General features: G+C 37.2%; 2 protein-coding genes across 2 annotated transcripts; both read left to right on the top strand.

Moving 5' to 3' along the window:
* The first annotated feature begins 14,366 nt into the window (after positions 1 to 14,366).
* On the top strand, positions 14,367 to 16,664 carry LOC104724407 (protein NUCLEAR FUSION DEFECTIVE 4-like). Its single transcript, XM_087475979.1, has 2 exons — positions 14,367 to 15,078; positions 15,231 to 16,664. The coding sequence occupies exons 1-2, from the start codon at positions 14,547 to 14,549 to the stop codon at positions 15,488 to 15,490; spliced, it is 792 nt and encodes a 263-aa protein (XP_087332105.1). The 5' UTR covers positions 14,367 to 14,546; the 3' UTR covers positions 15,491 to 16,664.
* Positions 15,713 to 16,468, top strand: LOC147934598 (uncharacterized). The gene is made up of 2 exons (XM_087472694.1): positions 15,713 to 16,198; positions 16,313 to 16,468. Exons 1-2 carry the CDS (start codon positions 15,713 to 15,715, stop codon positions 16,466 to 16,468), a joined length of 642 nt encoding a protein of 213 aa, XP_087328820.1.

The following is a 16,664-nucleotide window of genomic DNA, read 5'->3' as shown; positions in this document are numbered from 1 at the left end:
ACATCCTGATTCCTGAAAGTGAAGAAAACAAAGAGGTGAAGAGACCATTGAGCATGAAGCTAAGAAAATAAGAACGTGAGGTATTCGTAGGTTAACTTTTTTTGGATTAACTAACCTGCAGAATGTTTATAAGTTGTGTTCACTATACTTAGCTTCTTTATATTGGAGAAAGGTCCATCATGTGCATAATACAAAATATGATGAACTGCACCCTACCACTCCTCAATGATTAAATAAAAGAGCGACTTAATGTACAGAAGATAGAACAATTTAATCACCTAGACTTAAAACTGGTTTAAGAATCATAACTTCAAATATGCAAGAAGGTTTGAAAGTAACAAAGTTTACTTCAGAATAGTATCTCGCCCAAGATCTTTAGGAGGATATTAAATGAAAACATGAAAAAAGCAAGTCCATCAAATCTGTGCAATTAAGAAAATATAAAGGAAATTTGTAAGACCACGAGAATTCATATACTTGGAACAAGTCAAAGTAATAAAAGTCTTAAACTTGCATTGTACAAAAAACAGCAAATTTAAGCACTACAGGAGCAATTTGGATCGGCAAGTGAACAAAAAAAACAAGATACTCCTCGGTTCTAGATGGATAAAAAAATTATTACAAGACGATATCACATGGCGGGTATGAATTTTGGTCAATAGTAATTTAAATTTAAAATCTCACTAATTCCATGTTAAAACACATTAAAATTAGCACAATACACGAAGTTAATTAAGTTAATTAAATTACAATTATGTGAAAAATAAATTATCTTGCAATATACCACGAGTAAAATTTTAAAATTAACAATCAAATACAATTATACAATTTTTTATATTAAACAAAACAAACAAAATTAACACATAAATATAACTTTTTCTTGTGCAAAACACATGAATATAACTTAAAATTTATTTTTTAAAATTAGAAAAAATCATCCCGCAGTGTACCGCGGGCTAAAACCTAGTTGGGAGGTTATAATTATTTATTCGCCATAGATTTCCAGTTTAAAAAAATTATATTTAAGTAATTATAAACAACTTTCATGTAGTTTTTCACTGTGGGATATGGGTGTTCATTAATCACTCATGTATTTTCAACCCTATTTATTTTAAGTTTCTGAAAAAACTCGTTTATTAGTTATACTAATTAATTTGTTCAATGGATCCAAATTCTAATAATCAATAATTTTCAATTTTTAAAAAAATTACTAAACATATATAATATTTTTAAAAAATCATTATTGATTTAAGGGTTGCCTATAGAAATTTTATTATATAAACTTTAGTTTTGAAAATTAGTAATTCATATAGTTGCGACATGTGTCAAGTATATCGATTATATTTTGACAGGTGTGAAAAGAAAATTTATTTAATAATTATTAGGAATATTAAAAAATCCTAAAAATAAAAGGATTAGAATTAATATTTTTAAAAGTTATATAAAATCAAAAGTAATCTATTATATCATTAATTCTAATAGGAAAGTTATATATTAAATTACTAATTTTAATAGGAAAATATGTGCAATTAATAAGGAAAATATTTCCAATTTAATTGCAATTATTATTTATTATAATCATATAGTAAAAAGAAATTTATACAGAAAAGTGATTAAAGTATAAAACGGTTTAATGTGTTAAAATTAGTGATGCTGAAAAAAAGTGTTAAAATTAGATATTAACATAATATAAGAAAATAAGATAATCAAAATCATAAATTAATGTAATTTCCTTAAGTTTTTCAATCGGTGAATGATTTGATAACATATTCAATACTATGTTATCATATAAAACTTGGTTTTCAAAGTTAGTAACTCATGTGATCGCAACACGTGTCAATTTTCAAAGTTAGTAACTCATGTAATCGCAACACGTGTCAATTTTAACAATTAAAGATTTTGTCATGTGTTATACAAAAACTTTATTTTACATATTTGTAAATTATAAGAAATTAAAAATTTAAACAATTTAAGAAATATAAAAGATAGTTCATATATATATATAATACTAATTCTAATTTTAAGTTACTAATTCTATAAGAAAACGAATTAAGAAAATTATACAATTAATTACTATAATACCATAATTAAATAAATTATACTGTCAATTATTAATCATAAAAGAAAAAAGGATTGTAGATACTTACCTTTACATAAACAAATAATTTCTCTCATAATAAAGTCTTTGAATTTTTGATTAATTTATGATGATGTTAGTATAATTTTATTTAAAATTAGTGGACAAGTAGTAAAATTATAGGTATGAGATTAAAAAATATGAAACAAATATATTTAAGATATTGTTACTTTTTCAAATATGAAATAAAATTAGTTTTCAGTTATTTTTTTGAGAATTATGTTTTCTTAATTTCTAATTTAAAAAAAATATTAAGTAATATAAATTTGATATAATAAACATTTTCTTTGATATGAAAATTATAAATATTACTCATTGGGATTGAGTGAATAAAATTAAAATCTAATTTTATTATCATGTAATATACAAAGAAATTGTATTACAAAATGGAGTATATATTTAAAAAATAAAATCAAATAAAATTAACGTTTTAAATACAACTTAAAATTTTACATATTTTTTTTATATCCGCGTTAATACGCGGGCCTAATCTAGTATTATATATAACCTACCTTTTCTCTCCTTTACACGTAAGACATAACTCATAATTCTACTACAACATCTTTAGTACGTTAGCATATCACCCTTGCTGCAGCAGCATGTGGGTGGGTTCCACACAACCTATTAAATTGTCTCGTGTCATTACAAACACATAGCCCTCAAAAAATGTCGTCTCGTGTCATTGAAAAACGTACATAGCAATGTCGAGAATATAATTAGAGAGGCACATATCATATGATGATAATGAACCAATCAAAAACAACAAAGAACAATATACTTTTGTCTTAAATCTAAACCTTTGGTGTCATGTGTAACACTAAACGAACACATGAAATAATTAAATGGAAATTGCAATGTCAAATACGAAAGATATACATGTATTTTTTAATTAGTTTTGTATTAAATTAGAGAGGAGGAAAAAAGTAGCATCACTGAGGTAGTCTCTCTGCCTTGTTTTACTATATTATATACGTTCAACTAGAATCACCATGTATTTTTTCCATCTGCCCAATTTTCCATTACTAGCTATAAACTTCATAATTCTACCCAAACTATAATTTTTTTTCCAAATTAACCATATTCAATTCATTACGTTTTAAAAATGTAAAATTGTGTTTACTATTTTGCTATCAAAATATATTTTTTTCCCAAATCAAAGGAATTTGAAACCTCTATGTTGAAGAGAGGTTTGAATTAAGGATTAAAATTGGATTTGGGATAACTTATCAAACATGGGTTTACTCTAAGCGCAAAAAAATAAACGAGATTTTACGATTTTAAAACCCGATTAATTGAATATGGTAAATTGTGAAGAATTTTATAATTTTGGTGGAATTATAAAGTTTATAGCTAGTTTATGGTAAATTGGGCAGATGCATAAAAAATACATGGTCATTTTAGTTGAACGCGTATAGTACATGGGGTTTGCTACATGAAGCTCTTGATTTAACGGAGATTGTAAAAAATTCAAGTTTAAATTTTTATCTTAAATTTTATCACTTTCCTAACACAAATATTAAATTTTCACATCTCTTATCTTCAACTCTTTGTTATGTATTTTTTTTTTTTACTAAGACGTAATTTACTTTTGATAAATATAACTAAAATGAGTTTTTTTCCAAATATACTATATTTAGTTTTTTTTCTAAAAATACAACTAAAATGTATTTTTCCAAAAATACTACAAAATTGAACTAAAATTTTTTCTATTAAAAACTAATCCCTAAAATCCTAAACACTAAACCCTACCCCCTAAAACCTATACCCTACATCTAAATTTGTCAACCCAAACCTAGAAAAAATAATTCTACCCAGTGAAGAATCAATTTTTTTTTTGGTGTTATTTTTGGAAAAGAAAATTTAAGTGTGGTATTTTTGGGAAAAAAAACTTAAGTTATGGTATTTTGAGGAATTTCTTTTTTATTACTTTCATAAAAGATTCAGAAGATCATTTCTTCATCATAATTATTATTTTCATTTTTATTTATAAACATTTTTAACAATATTTAAAACATATTATTGAACATTTGTATTCATTATGGCAATAAATAATCTTTTACAATACAATATTTTGTTAAAAATAAGTTCTCCCGTAGTATTTTGCAATACAATACAATATTTTGCAATACAAATAAAAATATATGTTATCAAAAGTTGCAATATAATCTATATATAATAGCAATCTGAATAATTGCCACCAAAAGTTGTGTTTGTTGGATAATATTCTAAAAAAATCTGCATAAACTTTTAATTGTGTGTTTTACGAAAAGTTGTGATTGTTCATTGTAACCGTTTTTTTTGTAAAGTTGCAACTGTTCATTGTAGAGTTGTGTTTATTCAAATATTCATATCTTTTGAAATATATATATATATATATATATATATATTTGTCTGTTTGAACTGTTTTCATATTTTTGCCATTATATAAAATAATATAAAATTTCAATCTTAACGGCTTTTACAGCTTTCGAAATTATTTTCTAGTATTCATTCTTTTAAAAGTAAAGAAATTCCTCCAATTCTTGATTTAACAAAAGATTGTTGGAATGAAAAATCTAAATTTCAACTTTTAGAAGAAAATAAATAATTCTAATTCGTCACTTCAATATAAAAGGAGGACATTTTTGCTAAATAATTTTATATATACATTTTAAAAAACATATAGTTGCATCTGTTTATGTAGAGTTGTGTCTTTTACCATAAAAAATCTATATAATATATTTATTTTGAAAAAATCATACGGTTGCATCTGTTTATTGCAGAGTTGTGTCTTTTACAATAAAAATGTATATAATAATAACAGTCTGAATAAATGCCATTAACAATTGCGATTTTTCGACGTACCATTTTGTTAAATAATTTTTTTTTTGAAAAAATCATATGGTTGTGTCTGTTCATTGTAGAGTTGTGTCTTTTACCATAAAAGAAAATCATATTATTGCTTTTTTGATTGTAGAGTTATGTCTTTTCACCATATCTTATTTACAACTTTTTGTTCTAATAGTTATGTTTATCTAAATGTTTATGTCCTTTGAATTATATATATATATATATATATATATATATATTTGGCTCTTCTAAGATAACTAACAAATCAATGAATTATTGTTCGCTGCCACAAATTTTTCGTTTCATGTTGAATCTAAATAAGATGAATTTTTAATGATTAATATCCAACATTATTCTATATAATCTAACTAAAGATTTTTAAACGATTATAGTAATATAGAAATTTAATTAACTTTAATTATGTATGTAACGCCCGCGAACCAAATCTCTGTGTTTTGGGGGTGGGTGTCGATCGACACCAAGGGTGGTGTCGGTCGACACCAAGGTTTCTGGTTCAGCCAGATTGAGTTTTTGATCAGTTTGGTTCGGGTTGGTTTTAGGAAACCATTGAACCGGATTACTTAAGTGGGTTTCGACGAGAAGAAGGGTTTTAGAGTTTGTTTTGTCGTCGCTTTGTTGTTTTGGGAGAGAAAAGGAAGAAAACTTGGTTCTTGAGCTTGTGAGAGAGACTGGTGAGATTCCTTGCTGTTTCTTGAGAGATCCAAGGCTAGGAAGGTGCTAGAAGCTTGCTAGGAGGTATGGATTCGTTGTTGTGCTTTAGAAACTTCCTGCAAAGAGGTGAGTGCATGACCATGGCTAATCTAAGCATGTGATTCCTTGTTCTTGCTTTTTTGTTGCTATTTTGTGTGTTTTCTTGGTGGGAATTGATTGCTACAGGTTCCTAAGGACGTATTTGGCTTGGGTTTTGAGTATTGAACAATTTGGTGGAGATTTGGGAGCGAGATTCGACTCTTGGCTTCGTGCGGATCACAGTTGCAGAGATAGTGTCGATCGACACCACTTGGTGTCAGTCGACACTAGTGAAGCGGCATCGATCAACACTGTGGGGTAGTGTCGGTCAACACCAAGAACCAGTGTCGGTCGACACTCGGCTGGTGTAGGTCGACACTCGGCTGGTGTCGGTCGACACCTCCCTTCCAGCGAGATGATGTTTGTTTTTTCTGGTTTGTATGCTTTGTTTGTTGATTGTTTGGAACATTGGGATTACAATTGCTTGTGTGTATAGCCCAGTAGATGGGAGGATTGCCTCACTGAGTGTTTATCAAATACTCATGCATCTCAATATGTGTTTGTGGTGTAGGTAAAGGCAAAGTGTGATCGTAGAATCAAGGTAATGAAGAGGAGGATGTTCTAGGGACTCGATTGGATGTTGTCTGGCATTGCTAAGTTGCTAGATTTGGGTCATTAGAACATTGCTAGGTTGCTGGCTTCATGTTTTCTGATGACTGATTATTGGATTATTGTTATGGTTTAATATTGGTTATTTACTATTGGATATTTACTGGTTATTGGTAATTTGTTATTCCACTGTTAATTGTGACTGTGGTTAGGTGGCTAGTGGGTATGAGACCACAAGTTGTAGTCTATTTATTATTATTATTATTATTTATTATTAAAAAAAAAAGGGTCGAGTCGTTTCAGTTTGGTATCAGAGCCCTTACGGTTCTAGGTTTGGGTTCACTAGGCTTTGTGCTATAGATGTTTGGGATTGCATGTCTTGATTGATTATGTGAGTTAGTCAATTGTGTGTGGCATGGAGTCCTAGAACATCCTCTTCGAGCCTACAGTGTGATTCCATGGTGAGTTTTGGTTTTTGTGTTTTTGTATTATGTTAAGATTGCTTGTTAGCTTCTGTTCTTGGAAGTGCAGTGGCTAAAGGTGTTTGAGTTGTTGGTCGTGGACGGGGACGTGTTCGTGGTCATGGTCAGGCGGGTCCCGAGGCCAGCGAGTGTGTGGTCCATAGTTCCACGAGGATGTACGTCAGAGGGTCGCAAGCGTATCAGGAGGGACCACAGGGGGTTAGCCGGTGAGCGTGCCAAGGGTGCTGGGAACCCAGGTGTGGGGTTGCAGCAGGTGGAGCCCAGGGTCGAGATGATCGCTTGGCGGATCTGTTGGCGTACTGTTGGAGCAGTTACCGAGAGGGGTACCAGTGCAGGCTCCAGTTGTACCACATGTGGCGGGGTGCAGCCGAGGGCTGCGGATGTTGAGGACTTTCTATTTTATGTTAGGAGGATAGAGCAGTGGTAGATGACCGGTGCGCGATTCTTCGCGAGAGGTATCGAGCCTAGAGAGACGGATAGATGGTCATATGTAATTGGAGCAGATATTTTTACTGTTTGGTGGGAAATCCAGTTGGATATTAGAAGTTGAGTGGGCAGGTGTAACATTGTAATGTTATATTCGTACCACGGGAAGTACCTTTGGTCGAAAGATGTTTATAGTCTTTAAGGATTGTTGTTCCTGAGGGGATGGTGGTTTTCTCAGAATACCGATAGCTCGAGGGGCTGTGGGCTTCGAGAGTGGCAGAGGGGATGATGTTCTCCTGAGGGGATGATTAGTTCCTCTAATACCGAGATCTTGAGGATTATGGTCCAAAAGTGAGACGGTATAACTCGAAGACAGTGGTCTGAGAGTGAGGTCGGTATGGCCCAAGGGTTGCAACCTAAGGGTGGAGGAGTTTGAAGCAAGCAATGCCTAGGACATGAATATAAACATAACGACTGAATGAAAACCTCGAGAGAGTGATGGTGGTTTAATCTCGGGTTTTGGATGTGTTGATCAGTGGGTCAGGGTTTTATGACCGGAGCGGTCATGAATGTGTGGTTATTGCGCCAGGATTGTGCGGCCGGTGGTGCTGGAGTCCCGTGAAGGGGAGTTGCAGCAAGTATGAGCTAGGAAAGGCATGTTTGCCAGATACATAAGTTCATGAGAAGCCTTCATGGCAAGATTAAACTAACTGTTGCGACGATGTTGGATGAAGTTCATTGGAGATGGACAAGGTTGCTAGATTCAGGGTTTTGGTAAGCTTGCTGGGGGAAATAAGTCAAGTGGGTTGAGTTGGCGGCCTGCAAAGCATTTGATACGGTGAATCAGAATATGTGAACGTATGGTACTTGTTTGTTTTATTACGCTCGTATTGATGATTTGCTGTGGAGAATTGTTAAGCGGAAAGCTAATTTTGGATTAAGCCATTTTTAGGAAGTTTCCCTTAGAGGCAAGTTACTAGAGGTTTTTGGACTGGCAACAGGGGTTGATTTTCAGATGGTGGTGAGTTGATGTCAGCATACTTGATTATTCGTCTAGTAGAGCTGAAGAAGTAACAAGAGGATTTGATGAGCAGAGGATTCATTCGTCTTAGCACTTCACCGTGGGGAGCGTCGGTGGTGTTTGTCAAGAAGAAGGAAGAGGTATGGGTTTATGAGTTCATGGCGATGCCTTTTAGGTTGACTAACGTGCCAGTAGCGTTTATGAGATTGATGAGCAGCGTGTTTCAGGAGTTTTCTGGACTTGGTTGTCATCATTTTCATCGATGACATCCTGGTTTATTCTAAGAGTCCTGAGGAGCATGTAGTGCATTTCTGAAGAAGCTGCGAGAGCATAGATTGTTTGCTAAGTTGAGCAAGTGCAGTTTTTGGCAGCGTGAGATGGTTTTCTGGGTCATATTGTGTCTGTAGATGGGGTTTCTGTAGATCCAGAGAAGATCCAGGCTATCAGAGATTGGCCTAGACCGCAGAATGCCATATAGATCAGGAGTTATCTTGGGTTGGCAGGTTACTACAGGAGATTTGTGCAGGGTTTTACGAGCAGAGCACGTCCTATGACTAAGTTGATAGGGAAGGATGTTCCTTTTTTTTGGTCACAGGAGTGTGAGGAAGGCTTTGTAAGCCTGAAGGAGATGTTTACTACTACGCCAGTGTTGGCTTTGCCTGAGCAGGGGGAACCCTATGTGGTTTATAATGATGCATCCAGAGTTGGTTTGGGGTGTGTGTTGATGCAGCATGGGAAGGTGATTGCCTACGCTTCGCGGCAGTTGCGGAAGCATGAGGACAACTATCTTACTCATGACTTGGAGATGGTTGTTGTAGTTTTTGCCCTGAAGATTTGGAGATCTTATCTTTATTGTGCAAAAGTACATTTGTTTACAGATCATAAGAGCCTGAAGTACATATTCACTCAGCCGAGCTGAACTTGAGGCAGAGGCGGTGGATGGAGCTAGTGGCGGATTATGATTTAGAGATAGCCTATCATCCTGGTAAGGGTAACTTGGTTGCAGATGCTCTGAGTTGGAAGAGGATAGCTTCAGCTCAGGAGCAGGAGATGGAGTCTCTAGTAGGAGAGATCAGTGCTTTGAGGTTATGTGTTGTGTCTTAGGAACCGTTGGGTTTGGAAGCAATTGATAGAGCAGATCTTCTGAGCAGAGTGCAGTGGGCTCAAGAGAAGGATATGGGGCTGGTGAATGCCTCTAAGGATGTTGATTTAGAGTATCAGGTCTCAGATAATGGTACTATCTTAGTGCACGGTCGGATTTGTGTGCCCAAGGATGAGGAGTTGAGACAGAAGATCCTGAGAGAGGCTCATGCGAGCAAGTTTTCTATTCATCCAGGAGCGACTAAGATGTACCTTGATCTCAAGAGGTATTATCACTGGGTCGGGATGAAGAAGGATGTAGCTAGTTGGGTTGCGAGGTGCGATGTGTGTCAGCTAGTGCAGGCATAACATCAGGTTTCAAGAGGGTTACTGAAGAGTCTTCCCATTCTAGAGTGGAAGTGGGATATGATTACTATGGACTTCGTGGTGGGTTTGTCATTGTCCAGGACGTTTGATACTATTTGGGTCATTGTGGACCGGTTGACTAAGTCGACACATTTTCTGGCCATTAAGAAGACTGATGGAGCAGCGATCTTGGCTAAGAAGTATGTAAAGGAGATAGTCAGGTTTCGTGGGGTGCCAGCGAGTATTGTGTCTAATAGGGATTCTAAGTTCACTTCGGTGTTCTGGAGAGCATTTCAGGCAGAGATGGGCACTAAGGTGCATATGAGTACAGCTTATCATCCCAGACAGATGGAGAGTTGGAGAGGACGATCCAGACGCTGGAGGATATGTTGAGGATGTGTGTGTTGGATTGGGGTGGCCATTGGGCAGATCACCTGAACCTGGTAGAGTTTGCTTACAACAACAGCTATCAGGCGAGTATTAAGAAAACTCCTTATGAGGCTTTGTATGGGAGGCCATGCCGTACACCGTTATGCTGGATTCAGGTGGGGGAGAGGAGCATGTTCGGGGCAGATTTTGTTCAGGAGACCTCAGAGAAGATTCAAGTTCTCAAGCTGAACATGAAGGAGGCTCAGGATAGACAGAGGAGTTATGCTGATAAGAGGAGAAGAGATCTTGAGTTTCAGGTATGAGACAGAATGTACCTCAACATGGCCTTGTTGTGGGGTCCGAACAGGTGATTGACTGAGACTAAGTTGAGTCCGAGGTATATGGGTCCGTTCAGAGTGATTGAGCGAGTTGGACCAGTGTTATATAGACTGGAGTTACCTGAGGTTATGCTAGCATTCCATAAGGTTTTCCATGTGTCTATGTTGCGGAAGTGTCTCCGTGAGGATGATCAGTGGTTGGCTAAGATTCCTGAAGATCTTCAGCTTAACATGACTTTGGAGGCGAGACCAGTGAGGGTTATCGGGAGGAGGACCAAGGATCTTCGGAAGAAGAAGAATCCTTTGATGAGAGTCCTTTGGGACTGTGATGGTGTTGAGGGAAAGTTTCCTGAAATAGAAGTTTCCAAAAGTGTAAAGTGCTAAAAAAAGAAAGTTTTATGTGAGTTAGAATTTGTCCATTTTTAGTGGTGGGGAGCCTTGGAGGGGCTTGTGTGGCCTTAGTGGCGGACTTTTGAGTCATTTTGCCTGTGTGTGGCGGTCCTTTGAGACATTGTGTGGCCTTTGTGGCGGGCTGTTTAGCCGTGTGTGGCTTTTGTGGCGGGCTGTTTAGCCATTGTGTGGCATTTGTGGCGGACTGTTTAGTCAATTGTGTTGCCTTTGTGGCGGGCTGTTTAGCCAGAGTGCCTGTTTAGGCGGTCCTTCGGGACAAATGGTCTTTGTGACGGTCTTTCGGGACAGATGGTCTTTGTGACGGTCCTTCGGGACAGATGGTCTTTGTGACGGTCCTTCGAGACAGATGGTCTTTGTGACGGTCCTTCGGGACAAATGGTCTTTGTGACGGTCCTTCGGGACGAGTGGCCTTGGTGCCGGTCCTGTTTAGGACATTTGTTTGGCCTTGGTGCCGGTCATGTTTAGGATATTTGAGTGGTCTTGGTGGCGGTCATGTTTAGGACATTTGTTTGGTCTTGGTGGCGGTCCTGTTTAGGACATTTGTTTGGCCTTTGTGGTGGCCCTTGAGGCATGTATATGATCCTTGTGTGGTCATGAGGTATTCCAGTGAGAGGGATATGTGGTTGGTAGGACATTTTGTTGTCTTACGCGAGCCACGGGAAGGGAACCTGGATAAGGATAGGACTCAGACGTGTTCAGAATTGTTTGCTCGCGACTCTTGGGAGGACTTAGGTTCTCCTAGTACCGTCATATTCTAAGACTTTGTGGCTTGAGATTATGGTTGGTACATCGACTTTGGATGACGATCCGGGGGAGCGCTGTAGGGTGGCAACCCGAGAGACGAGTATTGGACTTCTTTATATATTATGGCATGCGGGCTTCGGCCCGATGAGGAGCCAATATCATGGCATGCAGACTTCAGTCTGATGAGGAGCCAATAAAAACTCAAGGTTTAGGTCTATGAGTAAAGGAAAGTCCAAAAGTCGAGAGCAAATAATGTCTGGAGCGTGAGTCTATCGCCTAGAGGTGACCTTTCATAGATCGGTTGGAGGAGTGTGGACCGTGGAGACGGTTGCACGGGAGTTCTTGGCTGATGGTTGTTCGAGATTCGATGACGAATCTATGTTGGTGGGGGAGAATTGTAATGCCCGCAAACCAAAACTCTGTGTTTTGGGGGTGGGTGTCGATCGATACCAACGGTGGTGTCGGTCGACACCAAGGTTTCTGGTTCGGCCAGATTGAGTTTTTGATCGATTTGGTTCGGGTTGGTTTTAGAAAACCATTGAACCGGGTTATTTAAGTGGGTTTCGACGACAAGAAGGGTTTTAGAGTTTGTTTTGTCGCCGCTTTGTTGTTTTGGGAGAGAAAAGGGAGAAAACTTGGTTCTTGAGCTTGTGAGAGAGACTGGTGAGATTCCTTGCTGTTTCTTGAGAGATCCAAGGCTAGGAAGGTGCTAGAAGCTTACTAGGAGGTATGGATTCGTTTCTGTGATTCAGAAACTTCCTGCAAGGAGGTGAGTGCATGACCATGCCTAACTGTGATTCCTTGTTCTTGCTTGTTTGTTGCTGTTTTTGTGTGTTTTCTTGCTGGGAATTGATTGTTATAGGTTCCTAAGAACGTATTTGGCTTGGGTTTTGAGTACTGAACAATTTGGTGGAGATTTGGGAGCGAGATTTGACTCTCGGCTTCGTGCGGATCGCAGTTGCAGAGGTAGTGTCGGTCGACACCAGTGAAGCGGCATCGATCGACACTGTGAGGTAGTGTCGGTCAACACCAAGAACTAGTGTCGGTCGACACTCGGCTGGTGTCGGTCGACACTCGGCTGGTGTCGGTCGACACTCGGCTGGTGTCGGTCGACACTCGGCTGGTGTCGGTCGACACCTCCCTTCCAGCGAGATGATGTTTGTTTTTCCTGGTTTGTATGCTTTGTTTGTTGATTGTTTGGAACATTGGGATTACAGTTGCTTATGTGTATAGCCCAGTAGATGGGAGGATTGCCTCACTGAGTGTTTATCAAATACTCATGCATCTCAATATGTGTTTGTTGTGCAGGTAAAGACAAAGTGTGATTGTGGAATCGAGGCAATGAAGAGGAGGATGTTCTAGGGACTTGTTTGGATGTTGTCTGGCATTGCTAGGTTGCTAGAGTTGGGTAATTAGAACATTGCTAGGTTGCTGGTTTCATGTTTCCTGATGATTGATTATTGGATTATTGTTATGGTTTAATATTGGTTATTTACTATTGGATATTTACTGGTTATTGGTAATTTGTTATTCGTTGTTGGTTGTGATTGTGGTTAGGTGGCTATTGGTTATTGGACCACTAGTTGTAGTCTATTTATTATTATTATTATTATTATTTATTATTTAAAAAAAACGGGTCGGTCGTTTCAATGTAACTTACGTTTGTGTTTATATATCGTAATTTTTCGTAAATTATGTGCTTTTAAGATTTAACTATTTCATCTTTTATTTTTAGAAGTTGTGTATTTTTATTATAATTATAGGTTGATAAATTTTTACTCAAGATAAAATTTATTTTATTTTTAAAATTATTTTATCAGAAAATTGCATTTACTTATTATAATCGTTTGTTTGATATTCTCACTTACGATCACTTCGTCATAATATTTGTTTATGAGTAATATAAATATCAATAATGCTTGTTACTCTTTATAATAATTTTTCATACAATATCTTATATTTATAATACAAAAAAATTTAGAAGAAAAAATACAAACAAATTATAAGTAGAGTTGTCTCCATTCATTATCACTTTTCATTTAATAATTTTAACTAAAGTTGAGTCTTTTTAGGATATTGTAAGTTTTTGTTTTGATGGTTGTGTTTTTTAAACTCATGTATATGCTTACGTATATATATGTCTGGATATCCAGATACACATTCACACTACGGATCGGATCCCTTCTAACGTAGTCCACCCACACAACTTAATATGGATCTATCTTCTCTCTATTTTGTAAGAGCTGTGGAGAGTGTGATTAGCTTTGTTTAAATTACAAAGTGTAATTACAAGAGCGATGCGATTATGATTAAAGGGTCAATGTAAAAGTCCACTTTTAAAATTATTTTGAGGACGTTTTCAATGTTTTAAACTTACCTCGAGTTTAAATTTTTAACTATATTTATTTACAACTAACATTACATTTTTTTAATCTAATTACACAAAACCTCGAAATAATTTGAAATGGTCCTGAACTGAAAGATTGATCTCTAGCTTAAAAGATTTGTCGTCGGACCACGAATATCATTTTGTGGATTCATTCTAGTCGTTGTGACGTATTCTGCGTGTCATTTACTTATTGGATGCAATTTTAAAGTCGTTTTGTCTCATATCTTCTGTCTAATCACATTTTGGCGGGGAAAACGTGTAATAGTGTGAAAACAATAATGTTAAGTAATAAGTACTATTCTTTTGAATAAGTTTGTCATCTAAATCGTACACGAATTCATTCGAAAAAATAGAATAACGGATCGTTGTCTATTATTCATAAATTTGATGGGTCACATAGCAACCAAACAACATCGCTCCGTCACACAAATTAGAGTCACATCTAAGTCGGAGTGTCATTCTGTTGTAAGAGTTATCAAGCTTGTAGCTACCATAAGTGTAACTATTATCTCCCTTCTGTTCTCCATCCTACAATAGTCCAAATATTTTCAATTGTTCCTACTTCTGAGAAAAAGCATCACCCACTGGTGGATCAATGAAGGGTTTAGCCATCCAAATTCTAACCGGAAGATGGTTCATGTTCTTCGCGAGTCTCTTAATCATGTCGACGGCTGGAGCCACTTACATGTTCGGTATCTACTCGGGCGATATCAAGAGAACCTTAGGCTACGACCAAACCACTCTTAATCTCATTAGTTTCTTCAAAGATCTCGGAGCAAACGTCGGAGTCCTCACGGGTCTACTCAACGAGGTGACTCCGCCGTGGTTCATCCTCTTGATCGGAGCCATCCTTAACTTCTTTGGATACTTCATGATTTGGCTTGCTGTCACAAAACGGATCTCGAAACCTCAAGTTTGGCACATGTGTCTCTACATCTGCGTCGGAGCCAACTCTCTCGTGTTCGCTAACACTGGATCTGTCGTCACGTGCGTTAAGTACTTCCCGGAGTCACGTGGGGTTGTCTTGGGGATTCTCAAGGGCTATATTGGTCTTAGTGGCGCCATAATTACACAGCTCTACCACGCCTTCTATGGTGAAGACACAAAAGAACTTATCTTAATGATCGGTAAGCTCAATTTTAAAATTTTATTGGTCATGAGACTTTATGGTTAATGACATGAAACAGAGCAAAAAACAGAGTAGTCATTTAATTACATATAAAACAAAGATTAATGAATAAGTTCTAGTACTAATTTGTATGAGTGATTGTATTTGTAGGTTGGTTACCCGCAATAGTATCATTTGCGTTTTTGAGAACGATAAGAATAATGAAAGTGACGAGACAGACAAACGAGCTAAAGGTGTTGTATAACTTCCTCTACATCTCACTAGGGCTCGCCACGTTTCTCATGGTGGTCATCATCATCAACAAGCTCTCCGGTTTCACACAAAGTGAGTTTGGAGGTAGCGTCGCCGTGATGCTCGTCTTGCTTCTTTTGCCCATCATAGTTGTTGTCTTGGAAGAGAAGAAGCTCTGAACGGACAAACAAGTCCCCTTAAACAATCCAGCAGTACCGGTCAATATCGTCACTGAGGAATCCCGCTTAGATTCATCAGAGGTTAAAGAAGAAGATGAAGAGTCAAACAAGGAGGAGGAGGAGAGGGAGAGGGTGAAAGCGGCGTCGTGTTGGACGACTAGGTTTAACCCACCGGAGAGTGGAGATGACTATACGATCTTGCAAGCGTTGTTTAGCATAGACATGTTGATCTTGTTCTTAGCAACCATCTGTGGTGTAGGAGGGACTTTAACGGCGATAGACAACTTGGGACAGATCGGAAGCTCGTTCGGTTACCCAAAGAGAAGAGTTAGTACGTTTGTATCACTCGTTAGCATATGGAATTACTATGGTCGTGTGGTTTCAGGTGTGGTCTCTGAGATCTTCTTGATCAAATACAAGTTCCCAAGACCTCTAATGCTCACAATGGTCCTCCTCTTGTCCTGCGCCGGTTACCTACTCATCGCTTTTAATGTCCCTGGTGGACTCTACGTTGCATCAGTCATCATAGGGTTTTGTTGCGGTGCGCAATGGCCGCTTCTACTTGCTATAATTTCCGAGATTTTTGGTCTTAAGTACTACGCGATGTTGTATAACTTCGGGGCAGTCGCGACCCCGATCGGGTCTTACTTGCTAAAGGTTTGGGTCGCAGGATATTTGTACGACGTGGAGGCGGATAAGCAAAATAAGGCATTAGGGAACACGAGTAGGGGTGGGGAAGATTTGAATTGCATAGACACGTCTTGTTTTAAGTTGTCTTTTATAATAATTACTGCGATAACTTTGTTTGGTGTATTGGTCTAGATGGTTTTGGTGGTCCGAACCAAGAAGTTTTACAAGAGTGATATCAAGAAAAAGTTTAGAGAGAAAGCCCTGACCGCCGAGATGGAGATGGCAGCGCCGGGTCGAGCCAGATTCACCGTGGCGGAGGAAGACAAGGATGATGTAAAGGCAAAGTAGTAGCCTAGTAGGCAAAGGAAGAAAGCTGTTTGGCAGATGATTAAAGATACTTGATATGTGGGTCCATTATTTTAGATCATTATTTTGTTGTAATTTGTAAACACTTTTATATACATATCTCCCCAGTCCATCAGTCATGTTTTTTTAAGAACCTTCTATGGGTGATATTAATCTAAAAGACCAAATAATCCCTACA

This window comes from Camelina sativa, chromosome 11 (genome assembly GCF_030686135.1).
Source record: "Camelina sativa cultivar CO46 ecotype springtype chromosome 11, ASM3068613v1".
NCBI lineage: Eukaryota > Viridiplantae > Streptophyta > Magnoliopsida > Brassicales > Brassicaceae > Camelina > Camelina sativa.
Note: the sequence above shows the minus strand (reverse complement) of the source record. Positions and strands in the feature narration are given on the sequence as shown.